The sequence below is a fragment of the Lycorma delicatula genome, chromosome 6, assembly GCF_047948215.1.
Source record: "Lycorma delicatula isolate Av1 chromosome 6, ASM4794821v1, whole genome shotgun sequence".
In the NCBI taxonomy this organism is placed as follows: domain Eukaryota; kingdom Metazoa; phylum Arthropoda; class Insecta; order Hemiptera; family Fulgoridae; genus Lycorma; species Lycorma delicatula.
Window position 1 is genome coordinate 45414626 of NC_134460.1, and position 18764 is coordinate 45433389.

The 18764-nt window shown below is 30.1% G+C and overlaps 1 protein-coding gene across 2 annotated transcripts in view; it reads right to left on the reverse strand.

Moving 5' to 3' along the window:
* Positions 1-12805, reverse strand: part of LOC142327033 (uncharacterized) — a 145805-nt gene extending 133000 nt beyond the window's left edge. The window contains exons 1-3 of one of the 2 annotated variants that reach the window (XM_075369798.1): positions 12558-12805; positions 5649-5938; positions 3490-3880 (exon numbers count right to left, since the gene is read on the reverse strand). In XM_075369798.1, the coding sequence (XP_075225913.1) occupies positions 3490-3880; positions 5649-5938; positions 12558-12610 (734 nt within the window). In that variant the 5' untranslated portion in view covers positions 12611-12805. The remainder of the gene's footprint in view (positions 1-3489; positions 3881-5648; positions 5939-12557) is intronic. The other variant, XM_075369797.1, reaches the window with a different exon arrangement.
* Between the last annotated feature and the right edge of the window lie 5959 nt (positions 12806-18764).

Sequence of the window (18764 nt, forward strand, 5' to 3'; positions counted from 1 at the left end):
AATTTAAAAAAAGAAAAAAAAAGAAATATAATATGCAACAGTATAAATCATAGAAAAAAGAATTTTGGTCATCAATAGTTCTCCAGGTTAGATTGTTTTACAAATTTTCAAAATTAGAATATAAATACACTAACAATCTTAAATATGCAGCAAACAAAACTTACTTATGGAAGAGATATTGATATTTATTCTTTTATAGTTCTAGTTAAGAAAACTTGAGTTTGTTATCTGATATTACACCATTAATATTACATTTACCATAATTAAAGAAAATTGATACAATTTATATAAAATATTTAAATATTTTAAGTTCAAAATTATTATGATTTAACAAAAAAAGTAATAACCCATAAATAGGTTTTCTTTTAGATGTTTTATCTTTATAGTTGTCAATCAATACATCCCTAAAACAATATTTAAAAAAAACTGTATTTTATTCTTTATCTCTTTTAATTTAAAAATTCAAATAAAAAACAAGTCTATTAAATTTTTACTGCAATTACAATATATAACTTACTGCAGTACAATAAAAAAATGGTTTTTATCCTGTGAGAGGTATTAAAAAAAAGGTAATAAATAAAAAAAATATATATTACTGATTAACATTATATTAAAGAAAATGTTCTTCAGTTTTGAAAATTAAATTTTGTCCTAATCACTGAATTTGTAATTTGCACCGCAATGAAATTTAATCATCAATTAATTGTCTTTTTTTTTGTTTCAGTCATTTGACTGGTTTGATGCAGCTCTCCACTCCAAGCTTCTCTATCTAGTGCTAGTCGTTTCATTTCGGTATACCGCCTACATCCTACATCCCTAACAATTTGTTTACCATATTCCAAACGTTGCCTTCCTGCACAATTTTTCCCATCAATCTTCCTTCTCATCCTCTTAGTTCTTCCTGTATATAACACCAGTTTCTAAATCATTTCCTCCATATAACTCTTCAATACATTCTACCCAACCATCAACTTTTTCTTTCAAGTTATAAATCTTTATTTAACACATTATTAGATTTTAACTTATGTACCACAAAATTCTCCTTAACTTTCCTGTTTGCTCCATCTATATGGATATTTAATTATCAATAAAATTAATTAATATAATATGATTTCATTGAACATTTAGATGGAAACAAAAACAATCAGAGAAATAATAATAGGAAGTAGAGAAAAATTAATGCACGTCTTGACTTTAGACCAGTCAAAAAATACCCTTTTTTTAACAGGAAGTATAATAAAAAATAATAATAATAATGAGAAACTTATAAAAATGAAAAAAAAAAAAATATGTGTCTAATTTCATACCATTTCAATAAAAACAATACATGGAAAACTCCCAGCTAGATATAAAATAATGAAGTACATTCTCTTGTTAGCTGCCTCTGTGCTTATTAGTATGGTTCAGAGATTGCAATGAGAATATTAAAAATAACGGGAATAGGGTAAACCAACGATGACAAAACAATTTCTTACAACCCATCTAACAGAATAAATTATATCTGGTAGCTCATGAAACACTGTATATATTTAAGTGTTTCACAATAATTTGTAAATTTATATTGATATTAGTTTTTCAAATCTGTCAAAAATATTTCAATTACAGTAGCAGTACTGACAACAAACAATTATTATTATGTTATACAACTATTTGAGTAAATAAACACAGTTTAAGTCTTATTCATTACAAAAAAAAAAAAACAAAATCAAACCTTTGTTCGAATCACTTCATAGAAAGTGGACAAATATACAAAGAAATAATTACCATATACTGTAAATTTTAAACATAATATCTTCTTCAGTGATACTGCAAAATAATAATGGTGATGGCATCGTTATTACTGGTAAAATATTATGCTGCATCATTATTGGTATACGGTTAGAAAAACTAAATATGAACAAGGGAGCATATACACAAATGAAATCTACAAAAACAACTCAACACCATTGAGGAAAAACTGCATCACAATTTCAATAAGATCATCTAGAAGCATATCTGTGTACATGAATGGTAAAGGGTTTTAAACTTATTTGTAATGAAAGTTTCAAATATATTTTGTCAAATTAATTTATAAATACAAAAACTTTCTCAAAAATTTCTAGCAACTTTTTTTTTTAATCAGTTCAAATAAACCACTTCATTCTTCTAGACAAACTGGACTTTAAAGTAAAATAAAATAATACAAATTTCAAAAATGTTGGTTAAAATTGAAGAAAACTTTAATTGTTACGGGACAGTTTAAACACCATGTTATTTTATATTATCTCATTTTAGAACCCCACTTCTCAATTTTCTTATTTCTATGAAACAACCTTTGGTAAAAATGAATCATTGTGCTGTCACATTCTAGTGCATTTTAGTATCAACAACTATGATAAATTGAAATTATTTTTTTGTAATACACATAACAATGATACACAACTTTACTCATTTACTTTAAAAATTGTTATAATAAATTTCCATGATCATACAAAGTAATTATTAGTTTTTCATTATAGAACACATGCAATAGGGAGAGAATACAAAATCAAATAAATAGTAGTAATCGCAAAAAAAATAAAGAATTACAAATAATGAAGAACAGAATGTTAGAGAAAGAAGAGAGCTTAAATGAGAATAAACAGTAAAAAAATGAAAATTATAGAGATTTCAAAATAGATTCTAAGATAATTATAAAAATAATGGAGGATAATAGCTGAAACACATTAATGAGTTGGATATTTAAAAAAAAGTATTATTACGAGTAATGGAATGACCAAACAAATAAACAAAAACATTAATATGGAGTTTTTTTTACATTTTATGATAGTAATAAATGGTTCTGAATTTTGAGCTTGGGAATGAAAAAAAATCAGATATTTGAAATGCTTTCTGTTAAGGTTATGGAGGAAAATGTAAAGTATAAAATGATAAACGAAAATAACCAATAAAGAGGTTTTTAAGTCATAAGGAAGTAATATATACTATAAAAAAAAACAGCCAATTGGATAGGGAATAACTTAAAACAAAGGGGGGTAAGGTAGTTGGAAAAAGAAGCAGAGGAAGGTTTTCACTTTTAACTGATATAAAGAAACAGCAAAGTAACGATAGACAGAATCTCAGGTTAGAGAAAAAGGCAAAATATTATCCCATAAGACCTCTCTTTAGAAAGATTTACTTATGATAAGTAATACTTTTTTATATTAAAAAAGAGGATTCAATGAAAATAATATGAAAGTGAAATTATTGTATTTAGTAATTGGTATTGTGTATTTTTAAAATTGAGTTATTGTCCATGTATCGAGAGCTTTAAACAAAATGCATACAATATGACAAAAATCATGATGTTAATATAAATCACAAAGCCACCTCATAATAAATCATTGATTGATCCTAATCAAAACTATTGATGAAAGGTACCTTCCCACCATACAGGTACGGTATAATTCTGAATGGTCCTTAAAAAAAACTAATACTAATAATATAATACAACTTCTTTTATCACTGTACCTTACAACAACTTGAGCTGGTGTAGTAGGTATTTGAGGCACAACAGGAGGTGGAATAAAATCATTTGGGTTCATGAATCTTGGAGGTACAGGCCCCATCATAGAAGAAGGCGGTCCACCGAATCCAGGTACAGGAGGCATTGGTCCGGGAGGACCTGATGGAGCCATGCCTGGTGGTGCTGGAGGACACATTCCTGGAGGAACCATACCCGGTGGACCCATTCCAGGTGGTCCCATAGGACCTGGTGGTCCTATAGGACCTGGTGGTCCTGGAGGCCCAAATCCCATTGGTCCCATAGGGCCTGGAAATGGACCCATTGGGCCAGGACCTGGACCAGGAACAAAATTCATCCCCGGTCTTGCATTCTGATCATTTGGATCTCCAGACATAGCTGAAATTAAAAAAAATTAAATAAATAATTGAGCAAGTTACACAAGTTAGGCTGAAATCTAGATTTAAAATAATTAACTATCAATAGGAAAGACTAAAAACAAGTAAAATACGTAACTTAAAATAACATATTATAATGTTTTTCATTACCTGACTGACACTGAATCCTTGTTGGAAAAGAAAAGTTTAATACACAACATACGGTAAATGTCTGCATTAAAAGTAAATTCAGAAGAAACTTTTCAGTTTTTTGAATTTTCCAATTAAAATGTTATAAAAATTTACAGCTGTAAAGCTTATGAAAATACCAGATGAATAAAATGCAGTTTCTCAATAAACATGCACAGTATGGGTCATGAAAGAAAAAACTTTGTGTTGAGTGTTTTACCATTTGACATAGAAGATTAAGTTTTCTAAAGTTGCAATTTGCATGATCTATAGAACTGCAGAATATAAAATCTATAGGAATTATAGAACATTACAAAGGTGCTCCCTTTTTACCTGTTTCCCGTAAAACACAATTTCAATGCTCTATAATTTTAAGAGAATATTTAAAAAAAGAATGTACATTTAAGAACAAAGATTCTTAAATCTTTGTTCTAAATGTTTGCTTCAACATGGCAGCCATTTAATAAAAAAATTGCTGTACCTCACAAAAAAAAATTGTATCTTTTCTGAGCAAAATAAATTTATTATTTTATTTAGCACTAACCATATTTTAACAAGTGTTAATGTTTGTTTATTTATACAATACAATGGCAATAACAGATATGACAGTTGATAATTAATTTTATAGTGCATGAAAAATGTCATGTCTAACCCTTTACTTGTACACAGTTGTATGGTTTCAATTTACAATGGGATGGGTAAAGAGTTACGAAGGAAGATTTCCGCTGCCTATTAAAAGAGTGCAGCCACTACACAATAAAATATGAAATAGTAAGCATACTAGGCCTATACTGTATTCTCTGTAATGTGTCATATTCAAACTGACTATTGGAAAAATATTTTTAAATATTCAAATGACAAATAAACATGATAATTTATTTTTAAATAGATTTAAATCAATTTATTACATAATCTAACAAATATGAATTATTAAAATTTGACTGTAGGCATAACAAGCAAAAAAAAACTTTAAAATGTGTAAATATTAATAATTCCTATAATTTATCTTCAAATAAACTGCAATTTACAATAATTATTCAGAAAAGAAAATATTTTTTTTAATGAAAGATTCATTAAAAAAAGTTCAAAGGCAAGCTGTTTCTTTTGTGACTCATATTGCAATTAGACAACAATGACCAACAAATAATTGACGTATAAAATAGTTGTTTTATAACAATGAATCTTTTATCTTACTATTTTAGTCTTGAAAATACATTTCAAAAGTATTTTAATGAGAAAATGAAAATGAAAAAGCCAATTTGATAAGAACTGAACCTGAAACCAAATAATCAAAGAAAAAGAAGTAACATTTACTTAGATAAATAATAAAAAGATGGGATATTTTTATTTCCTAATAAATCTACATGTATATAGTATTACATATAATAATAAGTTAAAGCTCTTAAAGTATTTAACAAAAGGTAAAAAACAGTGGAAGAAGAAACATGCAATACAGATATCCTAAAATGGCTGTTTTTCATCAATCTGTTTGTTTAAAAATAATTTCTGTAATGTTTATTAAATCTGGTCACAACAGGTGTAAGTGAAATCAATAAAACAAAAATTTTACAAAAATAGCTACATCAAATGGAATTACTTACGAGGTCTGATTGGAGGATGTCCAGGAGGTCCCATTCTAACTTGCTGTGGTATAAACATTGGTGGTGGAGGTGGTGGTGGTATACCTCCTAATGGAGGCGGTGGAGGAGGGACCATCGATTCATTGTTCATTGGTCTTTGATGTTCTACTACAACAGGGTCCATTTCATTCAACTGTCTCTGTACTTGGTCATAAGTGTTGGCACCAATAACTTGACGATTGGCTGCTGTTGGCGACCCTGGTCTTCCAACTGGCAAAGGTAAGTTGGGGAGGCCAATTTCTTCCTCAAACCTTAAACAGAAAATTTAAAAAGTCAAAAAAATTAATTTATTTACTCTCTTCCTAAATACTTTTAGCACCATTTCAAGAATAAATACAAATTTACAATCGTTTTTCTAAACTGGTAATTTCATTAGACGAGTGTTCTTTATTTACTTTTAACATAAAACCAGAAAAAAGTTAAACCTAAACAGTAGAAAGTCAAAGGACAACAAAGAATAAGGAAAATTCAAAATAGATCAATTCAATAGGGGCATTCAATAATAAAACAGAGAAACAGCTATACAGCAAAAATGGCTTATTAAATAAATACAATTTCTTTTGTCTACTTTTTCATGTAATCCCCACCAACTTCTCTGCACTTGTCCCATCTTTTTATGTGTCTCCTTACTCCCTCAGCAAAGAATTCTCTACCTTGATCTCAAAGCAAGTTTTGTACTTTTTTCTTTACCTCTTCATTGTTGTTGAACTTGATGTCACGCAAGGCTTCTTTCATTGGACCAAACAGATAAAAATTCAAAGGGGCAAGTTTAGGACTGTAAGGAAGACGAGGTAGGAGCTTCTAACTGACTTTGCCAATAGTTTCCAGTGTACTGACACGGTATAACTGTATACCGTATGAACATTGTCTTGGAGAAGAAGCATGCCTTTCCTTTGCCATTCTGGACATTTCCTCTTCAACATGGACTTGACTTTGTTCTCAATCATGATGAGTAGTATAGGCTGTTGATAGTGCATCGCTCCTACATACAATCACAGAAAATCTGACCATGTGCACTCCAAAAGATGGTTAACATGGCCTTACCAACCAATGGTTGCGTTTTGAATTTTTTACGGACAGGCGATTTCCACTGCATGTTTTGATGCTGCGACTCCGGCTCAAAATGATGTATCCAAGTTTTATCACAGGTTACAATCCTGTCCGAAAATGCATCGGACAGGATTTTGAAACGGGTTTTGAGTTTGGTGCAAATGCAAAATCTCTTGGCTTTGTGATGATCAGTAAGCTCTTTGGAAACCCACCTTGCACAAGTCTTACAGTAGTTCAGTTTGTTTTGAATGATGAAATGAGTTGTGCCAATAATTACTCTACATTTTTCAGCAATTTGTTCAACAGTAAGTCATTGGTCTTCTTGATTAAGTGAATCAATACGAGAATCTAACGCCGAAGTCAACGCTATTACCAAACACCTGGAACGGTGCTCATTGGTCACGCTTTTGCGGCCACTTTTAAACTTTTCCACCCACGCATAAAAACTCACAGTTCATGCAAATACTGCTGTATTGTTTGTTCATCTGAGAGAATATTTCTGAAGGTTGTACACTTTCCGAAAGTAAAAATCAGATCACAGAACACTGTTCTTCAAAAGTATGTTCTTTGAGTGGACGTGCCATCACAACTAAGAATTAGAGGTTATGTTTACATAAATATTAATCGAACAGCTGACTAACACTCTTCGCAAAGTTGCCAACTAACACTTGTAAATATTAATCGAACAGCTGTCTAACACTCTTCACAAGATTGCCAACTAACACTTACTAAAGTTTCAATTGCCTACATTAAGCGTTTCCTTCACTAAAAATGTCTGTTTAATTATTGAATGACCCTCATGTTTCATATACAGAAAAATGCTTAAGAAAAACGTACATGTAAATGTAATGATATTTTCATTGTTATTAAAACAAAATTTGTACAATCTTACAACTAAACATGTTTATCAAAAAAGCCAAAAATGAAAAGGATTTTGAAAGAAGTATTAATGGTGTAAAAATGCTAAGTATTAATTAAATGACCAAAAGTTCAATAGTTTAAGACCAAAAATTCATTATATTTTAATGTTATCAGATACTAATTAACACAACATCCTTGCGATTTAATAAAGCTGAATAAGATATTCTTCTAAAATATTATATGATTAAATCAAACAAGTAAAAGATAAAAAACCTAAGACCTGTTACTTAACTATTTTAGTTAATGCCATGCAATTCCATTGGCTAGCTCTTTTGTTTTAGTACTCTTTTTTTGTCAGAAAACTGGTTCTCTCATTACTTTTATTTTTGAGTGTCCAACCATCATACACTGCCTGGGGAACAACTAGATATCCAGCTTCCTAGCTTTTAAAGAAAATGTTCAATATCCAATAATTTTTTAATTAATCCGGACAAATAACAAAAAATTCCTCAAACTAATAAAAATCCAACTGAATCAGATATTCATTAAAAAAAAAAAAGATGGGTTTATAAAACAATACTTGCAAAGGTACAGTAAATTCTTTGGATTTAAAACACTGATTCTAGGTCTAAATTCATAACTAAATCTTGGAGAGGATTTTTGCCTTTATTTTTACTGATAGATTCATATTTCAAGCTGGCAATCTTTAATATTTTGTGTAAATATTTTTGTGATCTTTTTTAAAATCCAAGTCTGTAGGCAGTTGTATCCCTCATTTGTGCAGAGAATATAACTATTTGTTTTACATCTCTGGAACACCAGACCAGGATGGTGAACTGTTGGATTGTGAACCATAATCCAACAGCAGAATGAGGAGCGTGAAAAAGCTGTTGTAATTAAATCTATAACTGCCTGTCATCAAGCTTTAAACTTTCTGTACTATCATGACAAAATTTACTTTCATAATATTTCTGAATTTATTTTTTCATGATTTCTAAAGAATATGTAAATATCATATTGTAAGTAGCATTATAATTCACAAGAGAACATTCCACATTTCTTCAATAGTTTTTTGTCTTCAGTCATTTGACTGGTTTGATGCAGCTCTCCAAAATTCCCTATCTAGAGTCAGTTGTTTCATTTTGGTATACCCCCCCACATCCAACATTCCTAACAATTTGTTTTACATATTGCAACCACAATTTTTCCCATCTATCTGTTCCACCAATATCAAAGTGACTATTCCAGCGTGCCTTTTGATGTGGCCTGTAGGTTTGTCTCTTCTTTTAGCTATATTTTTCCAAATGCTTCAGTTTTCATCAGTTTGTTGCAACACCTCCCCATTTGTCACTTTATCTACCCATCTGATTTTAACATTTTTCTATAGCTCCACATTTCAAAAGCTTCTAATCTTTTCTTCTAAGGTACTCCAATCGTCCAAGTTTCACTTCCATATAAAGCTGTGCTCCAAACACTTAAATTAATTTTTGATGTAAGTTTTGCTTACATCACAGTATTTTTCAAAGCTTGTTTCGCCTGTGCTATTCAGTATTTCATCACTCCTAATTCAACCATCTTCAGTAATTCTACTTCCCAAATAACAAAATTCTTCTACTCCATAGTCTTCTTTCGTGCTATTTTTATATTCAGTGGTCCATCTATTTTATTTCTTCTACATTTCATTACTTTTGTTTTGTTTATTTTCATATGGTATTTCTTCATCCATGCCATTCATTGTTTTATTTAATTCTTTTTTACTCTCAGCTAGAATTACTATATCATCAGCAAATTGTAGCATCTTAATCTTTTTGCCTTGCACTGTTACTCCAGATCTAAACTGTTCTTTAATATCATTAACTACTAGTTCTATGCAAAGATTAAAAAGTAATGGGAATAGAGAACATCCTTGTCTGACTCCCTTTTTTACTACTGCTTCTTTCTTAGGCTCTTTAATTATTACTGTTTGGTTCCTGTAAATCTTGGCAATTGTTCTTCTATCTCCATACTTGAACCCTAATTTTTTTTAAGTGCACAATATTTTATTCTAGTCTATATTATCAAATACCTTTTCTAAGTCTATAAAGCCATTTATGTTGGTTTGTTTCTCCTTAATCTTCCTTCTACTATTAGTCTGAACGCTAAAATGTCTTCCCAGGTCCCTGTACTTTTCCTGAAACCAAACTGGTCTTCTCCTAACACTTCTTCCACTTTCCTCTCAATTCTTCTGTACAGAATTCTAGTTAAAATTTTTGATGAATGAGTAATTAAGCCAATTATTCTGTATTCTTCACATTTACCAGATCTTGCTTTCTTTGGTATCATGACAATAATACTACTCCTTTTTAAGTCTGACGTAACTTCCCTTTTCATAAATATTACACACCAGTTTGTAAAATCTATCTATTGCTATCTCAGTTGCACTGCACAGTAATTCTGCAGGTATCCTGTCTATCCCAGAAGCCTTTCTGCCTTTCAAATCCTTTAATGCTCTATTAAAATCAGATCTTAGCATTGCATCTTCCTTTTGAGCGTCTTTGATTTTCTCTTCTTTCTCTATAACATCAATTTCTAAATCATTTCTTCCATATAACTCTTCAATGTACTCCACTCACCTATCAACCTTTTCTTTCTTATTATGAATTAGTGTACCATCTTTATTTAACACATTATTAGATTTTACCTTATGTACCACAAAATTTTCCTTAACTTTCCTATATTCTACATCTACTTTACCGATAATCATTTCTCTTTCCATTTCTGAACACTTTTCTTTAATCCATTCTTCTTTCGCTAATTTGGACTTCCTGTTTACAGTATTTTTTAATTGTCAATAGGTCCTTTTACCACCTCATCACTAGCATTCTTATACTTTCTACAATTGTCCATTAGTTGAAATATATCTTCTGATATCCAAGGTTTTCTACCAGTTCTCTTTGTTCCACCGAAGTTTGCTTCTCCTGATTTAAGAATTTCCTTTTTAACATTCTCACATTCTTCTTCTATATTTTCTACTCAGACCTCTTGCGATGTCCTCCTCAAATAATTGCTCAGAATTATCAGGAAAGCTTATAACTGAAAAAGAATTTATTTTGGAAATATAAGAGAATGGAGATGGTCATAGTGCAAGAAGCCTGGGTTAGGGCAAATAATGTTTTGATGATCTCAAGATACTGGAGGTCTATTAACAATCCAAACAGTAATGCTGAACAACTCCTTAGTAGGGTAATGAAGTTACAAAATTGCAGCAACTGTCACTTTGTGCAACATTTTGTTCACCCATTTTGCTCCAGTGTGTATTATATTTCGGCCCCCTTTAAGGAAATAATGGACCACATATTTTTAAGAAAGACTCAATTATATGAAAAGGGGTGAGAGTAGAAGAAAAGTGCATATTCTGATAAACATTGAATGTGAGAGATCAGCTCATTGACACTTCTTCGGACGTTCACTCCTAAATTTTACATAAAGATATTCATGTTTCAAAATCTAGTCATTATGGTCTGAAAGGTGAAGAATAACTATGGAAAAAGGTTCTATTGGCAGTGCTTCAAAGCAGTATGAATAGTTTCCACAAAGGTTTACCAGGTGCTTGCTATTGCAAGCACCCAGTAAACCTAGTATTAGATTAATCTAATTGATACTTTCAACAAATAAAAGAAACTGAAATTTTATTTACATTCAATCAGTATCAATAACTTTTAACAAAAATCAAATTTAACAAAATTTTTAATTATTTGCAACAGTCTAACAGGTTGGTTTAGTGGTTAACTCATCGTTGCAGATCAGTTGTTTAACAGCTGATTTTTGAAATAAAAATTTCTGCGATTACAATATTAGTAAAAATTAGCTGCATTTATATGGATTTGAATACCAATGTACTTTTGTGGTAATAGTTCAATTAACCACATGTCTCAGGAATGGTTGCTCTGTGTCTGCCCAAGTGCACAAGACTACATCTCATTTACATGTTATAGATATTCTCATCTCACTTGGCTAATGGGGTTGCTTCCTGTTTAGTAGTTGCACAGACTGCAATGCACACATTACAGGGAAAAATATTTGCAATCATTTTAAAATGGCCCATTTCAATGAATAATCGTTTTTGTGTACCAGCTTTTACAATTCTAGAAATTCTCCTGTTCTTAATTCATATTTGATACTTCACTGGTGGTTCTAAATGAGTATGTAAAAAAAAGGAGGTAACTTACAACACAGCTAACAAGTAAGATTTGTTTATGTGTTGGAGTTCAAAATGCAGAAAATAAAACAAATAATTAAAAATAGATGATATTTGAATCATTCAATTAAGTATAATCTTAATAATTACCTACACTGGAATTATGATTTAATTATAAAATGGCTTATGCATCACGAGCAATGTCCTCAAATCATTATACAAATTTGAGATAGTTATGGTTTCTATACAACTTTACGTCAAATTCATGCAGTCTGGCAGAATAGCATTAACAATAATAAAAAACATTTATGAAAGTAATTTTCATTAGTAGCCAGTGTACCCGGATGTCAGAAAATCTCAAGATAATTTAGTAACAGAATAAACATAAGTTTAAAATCAGAACATTTAAACTTTTCAAATATGTTTTAATACATTTTGCAGATATACATTGCATAAAGTAACTTAGAAATACTACATAACCTAACACAGCAATACATAACCTAACAAAGATATCTCTGTCCGGGTAGGCCTGCAAGGAACCGCATTAGAAATATTCAGATTAATGAGTTTGCAGCAAGAGATTAACTATGAAAGACTAATTTCCAAAACATAATAACTTCAATAACTTTCTTGAAAGCCAACACAAACATAACCTAAAACGTTTTCTCATTGAATCGATTTAAATCAAACGTAGTAGGTTAATAACAATTAATCAAGATTGTTTTCAACAGATAAATACATTACTAATACAGTATTATTAATACAAAAAAAGAACTGTTTACCTATTCATTTCGTCCTCCATCATTCTAAGTTTCTCGTCGTTTATAGTAGCCATTTTTCTGAAATAAATCAACACAAACGTAAGATTTAATAAAAATAATATACTAATATATTTGATGTACTATATTTTTAATTTAGTATGTAAACTATGATTCACGCTAACAATATGCACTCATTAAGCACAACAACGCTACTTCTACGATGTAAACACCTTCCTGTTTATCGGCAAACAGGTTATACATATTTACATGTACAGACACTAGCTAGCGCTGAATTCGATGTGCTTCCTGGATCTAAACTCATTCTTATTTCGTTATCAATCTAAAAATATTTAGTAAAATCTGCGAACTATAAATATTAGTTAATAAAAATGTACTTAATAGCAAATTATGAACTTATAATCAATTACATTACAATACAAGCAACAGTGAAATACAAATCTTTAACTTCTTTAAGATTAAAAATGCTACTGTAAGCGATTTCATTTTGGTATAATAAATTCGTTCACGATTGACCTCATGGGACGGGTCTTTTGATCTTATTAAAAGAAATATTATCATAGTTTTTATTTTAAGGATTTTCATGTCTTTTTTGGATCTCAATTATGATGCTCCCTTTTCATTGCATTCTTCTTCGTAAGTTTTTTTTTAACACTGTAAGACTTTCTGAAAAGTCTATGATAAAAAATTCGATACGGGCCGTATGTAAAAACCTTAAATTTTTTACATCTGATAGAAAAACGTACCAAGAAATTAAATATTAAACCAAGTCACTAAATAGCAATATATTAATACTGCAGAACTTCATTAAGCGCGCTACTATCGAAGCAGTTTATTAAATAATACTTTGATGCGATATTTCGAATGTTCGGTATCTTTTTGAAAACATCATATACTATTAATAAACAATTAAAGAATTCGCTAGTAATGAATATCTACGTATGTATAACCATGTATTTTTATTCTTCTGTAAAACTGTAAATTATAATTCCCTTTCACTCATTTATAAGGATGTGAATGCAGATAATTTTAGTTCAATACCCTCTCTCTGCACTGCTGCTACACATATACACATATTAGCTCTTCTTAAGAGGTATTAAAATAAAATTACTAAGATTGTAATCTTCAAAAACCAGTTACATACAGTAAAATTCTAGGAAAAATGTACATAGTAATTATTAAACAATTATCATTGCTAGTTGATAACCAACTAAGTGGTATTAGTAGAATAAATATTAATACAGAACCAAAATCGTACTTCTTATTTTAGTCAACGCTTTATTACTAGTATTCAGTGCATAAGTGGTGAAAGAAAAGATATTGCTCTCTGGAATTTATTGTATTATCTAGCCTTCTGTATTTATTAATCAATAAAAATAAGTAAATAAATATTTTATTCATATCATTATTTACCCACTGAATTGGTCTTCTGGTAAAATCACCATTCCAAATCAACTGTTTAATTGCTGATTTTTGAAGTTGAAGGTTCTGAGGTTCAAATCCTACTAAAGTTAAGGGATATGGATACTAGACAGGGAATACTGACTGATATACTTTGGTGGTTGGGGTTCAATTAACCACACAGCTCAGGAATGGTTAATCTGAATCTGTACAAAACTACAACTCATTTACATGTTATATAAATCATCACAACAAATGATTTTAACAAATTTACAAAGTTACAGAAGTAACAAAGTTACAGAACAATTTACAAATTCTTAAATCAGCAGAAGCAAACTTAGGCGGAATAAAGAGAACTGGTAGAAAACCTTGGGTTTCAGACGATATATTGCAGCTGATGGATGAACGTAGAAAATATAAGAATGATATTGATGAAGAAAGTAAAAGGAACTATCGGCAATTAAGAAATGCTATAAACAGGAAGCGCAAACTGGCGAAAGAAGAGTGGATTAAAGAAAAGTGTTCAGAAGTGGAAAGAGAAATGAACATTGGTAAAATAGACGGAGCATACAGGAAAGTTAAGGAAAATTTTGGGGTACATAAATTAAAATCTAATAATGTGTTAAACAAAGATGGTACACTAATATATAATACGAAAGGTAAAGTCGATAGATGGGTGGAATATATTGAAGAGTTATACGGAGGAAATGAATTAGAAAATGGTGTTATAGAGGAAGAAGAGGAAGTTGAGGAGGATGAAATGGGAGAAACAATACTGAGATCTGAATTTAAGAGAGCATTAAAAGATTTAAATGGCAGAAAGGCTCCTGGAATAGACGGAATACCTGTAGAATTACTGCGCAGTGCAGGTGAGGAAGCGATTGATAGATTATACAAACTGGTGTGTAATATTTATGAAAAAGGGGAATTTCCGTCAGACTTCAAAAAAAGTGTTATAGTAATGATACCAAAGAAAGTAGGGGCAGATAAATGTGAAGAATACAGAACAACTACTCATGCATCAAAAATCTTAACTAGGATTCTATACAGAAGAATTGAGAGGAGAGTGGATGAAGTGTTAGGAGAAGACCAATTTGGTTTCAGGAAAAGTATAGGGACAGGGGAAGCAATTTTAGGCCTCAGATTAATAGTAGAAGGAAGATTAAAGAAAAACAAACCAACATACTTGGCGTTTATAGACCTAGAAAGTTCCATAAACTTGGCGTTTATGGAAGTGAAACTTGGACAATCGGAGTATCTGAGAAGAAAAGATTAGAAGCTTTTGAAATGTGGTGCTATAGGAGAATGTTAAAAATCAGATGGGTGGATAAAGTGACAAATGAAGATGTATTGCGGCAAATAGATGAAGAAAGAAGCATTTGGAAAAATATAGTTAAAAGAAGAGAGACTTATAGGCCACATACTAAGGCATCCTGGAATAGTCGCTTTAATATTGGAAGGACAGGTAGAAGGGAAAAATTGAGTAGGCAGGCCACGTTTGGAATATGTAAAACAAATTGTTAGGGATGTAGGATGTAGAGGGTATACTGAAATGAAACGACTAGCACTAGATAGGGAGTCTTGGAGAGCTGCATCAAACCAGTCAAATGACTGAAGACAAAAAAAAAATAAATAAATCATCCTCATATCATTGGGACATGGGGTTGCTGAACACATTGCATCACACATATTAAGAACAGAAATTATTATTTAACAATATCAGGAATGAGTATACTAGACCCAGCCAATGTATAAGCTTGTGATGTCATGAGCAGTCTGTGTATTACTAGTCGGCCTGAAAAAATCAACTGCACATATCAAATTGAAGTATTACTTATTATCATATTGTACACAGTAATAACTATTATATTTATATTTACTAATTATAAGCAATCGTAATTAATTCTTTTATAACCTTTATTTTACTAAATTATTAATTTTTAATAATAAACAAAAGCTTATTTGAATTTTTCGTGCATCTAATTCTAACTTCTAGCAAGTTCACCATCCTCACTAAACGAATCACTACCACTCTCACTTTGATTTTCACTTTTACTATTAGAGTCTTCACATATAATATAACATTCTGTCATTTCATCTATCAGTAGTTCCAGTTTTTCATACTCTTTTTCAATATTTTTTACTTTTTCACAGTAGGGTTTCCAGTAATCTTTATCATCACTCATTCAGTCATCATCATTGGAATTAATTTTCTCCGTAGTTGATTTTTCAACATTTGTGAAAGAAAATGTTGTATTATTACTCACCACATGCCTTTTTATGGCTGACCATACCATCTCAATTGGTTACAAATCAGGATGGTAGAGTGGGAGTCTAAGAACACGATGCCCATGTTTTTTCTAAAGTTCATCCAAATGATATTTTTGTACTTTAGTTTTATATAATCTTACTAATTCATATAACTGTGATTTCAGCATTTTTAAATTATACGGAATAATGGTTTTCTCCAACTAATCGATCATATCTTTTCTTCTAGAGTTAGAATTTGGCACTTGATCAATATCTTTATAAAAGATAATGACGGATCTAAATATAATCGTGACAAAAGACATCATTTCTAATTGCATGTGAAAATTTTTATAGGCCTGGACATAATACCAATCAGAGGATTAGTTATTGATTAAGGAATTTTTATTGTTTACACGTTAGAGTTATTAAATATTTTTATATATGTAATCAACTCAAAGCAGAAAGAATTTAACACACAGCAACATAAATGTTTTGTTTGGGCATGCATATTGTTTGTAAGCCGATAAATAAACTAAAAATAATAATTATGCGCAAAAATAATGTTTTGGAAAACAATAATATAATTAGATATCAGCATGTGACGTCAGAAGCTCATAGATTCGCTGGGGCAAGAATAACTCTTTATATAAAAATAGAGAATCCACTTACCAACAACTGTTTGTTCTCTAAAAAAATTGAACCTAAACTGTATCTCTTTAGTATGTCATATTAAACTTGCGTTTTCTCCATTTGGTTGTTGAGACATATTGATATACTTGAGAAATTGATTCATAAAATTTGTTGTTTCGTTGGAGGTCACAGATCCTTATAATAAATTCTATAATGATCATTCAGTAAAAAAATTTCACACAAAATTCTGAAATACTTAAATTTTATTTCTACCTAATCGAAGAAATTATTTTTTCTTTACCTTCACTACTTAACTGGGTTTTTATTTAGTACAAATGGAATCATCAGTTTGATTTACGAATAGAATAATATATTTTTAATTTTATTTTGTATTTTATTTATACAGAAATCCATCAATGATGAAAGGACGGATGTAATTTTTCATATGTTTCTTGTATGTATTTACCAATTTTCACTTTAAATTTCAATAGAGATTAACATGATATAACATCATAATTATTTTTTTTTACAATTTTCTATTAAAGTTAAATAATTTTTGTAACAACCCCTATCTATGCAATTAAACGGAATTTTCATCTGTAAATTGCAAAAAAAAATTTTTTCATGGATACATTTTCTTATATTTATCATTTCACAAAAAATTATTTCTCAAAAAAGTGACTAGAAGGGATTACAATTTACGGTAATGATCTTGCTGAACTATTTATACGGAGACTATTCACCAACGTTCAAATAAATTTCAAGAAAATCTGCAAAATAAATCTTTTAATCCTGGTTATTTTAACTATACCTTAAAATTAGAATGTCACTTAGGGTTCTGCCCTATCCGATCAAAATTCATTTTGGAATTTATTTGTTTAGGATAAATTACAAAAGAAAGCAAAATAGTAGGGTGACAAAAGCACAATTAAACTACATATACTGTAAAAGGTTTTCTTTTGAAATAAGATACCAACTGCAGAATTATATTTTTGTGGTTTATTCGTACAGCAGAAAATATAAAAACTACTAGAGCACTTCAAGAGATAAAAATGAAGCAAAATAAAATTTTAAATGACTTTGAACAAAGAATTTTTTCAATAAACTGGAGTTTCATCTTTTTCTAATGAAAATATGTGTGGATGGGACTTTGTTTAACTGCATGAATAATAAGATCAACAGTTGTGAATGAGACCTAACATTAACATATCTGTATAGTTTTACTCCTTAAGGCTATATGTTAGTAAAAAAACCTATAAATGCTAAAAAATAAAAAATAAATTAAACACTAAAGATGAAAGATTTTTGAGAACAAAAAATAAATACAATAAACTCAAAAGTAGCTTACCTACATAATATGGGTTTTCTTCAGCCAATGCTATGCGCAAAGCCATGGGTTTTCTTCATATGGGTTTTGGTCATATCCTTTCTTCTGGAGTTAGAATTTGGCGCTTTATCAATACCTGTATTGTGATAAGAGGCATTAACAATAATTATTACTGACATTGGTAGAAGATTTGGAATCAATTTTTCACAAACCCATTTCATGAAATTGTTTGTATTCATGTTGTCATGGTAGTCGCCACTTTTCGATCTGGTTTTTCAGGTTAGTATTTGGAATAAAACCGATTTCTTCTCCAGCGTGAATTACTATTAAACGGTCACTTTATTAATTGGCACATGAATAATACTATCAGACCATGACATTGTTGAACAATGCAAACTTAAAACGTATGTTTTATTCAAATAACCAATTGTAGCCTTGCATTATCTGTGCTACACCATTGTCTGCAAATAATCAATGTTCTTCCACCTGTTATTGGATTTCTCAATTAAATTTTTTCTGTTGTTTTCAGTTTTTCGTCATTTGAAACCTAACTCTTTCAAAATAACAGCTAAAGTTGATTCACTGCCTTTAAAATCAATAAA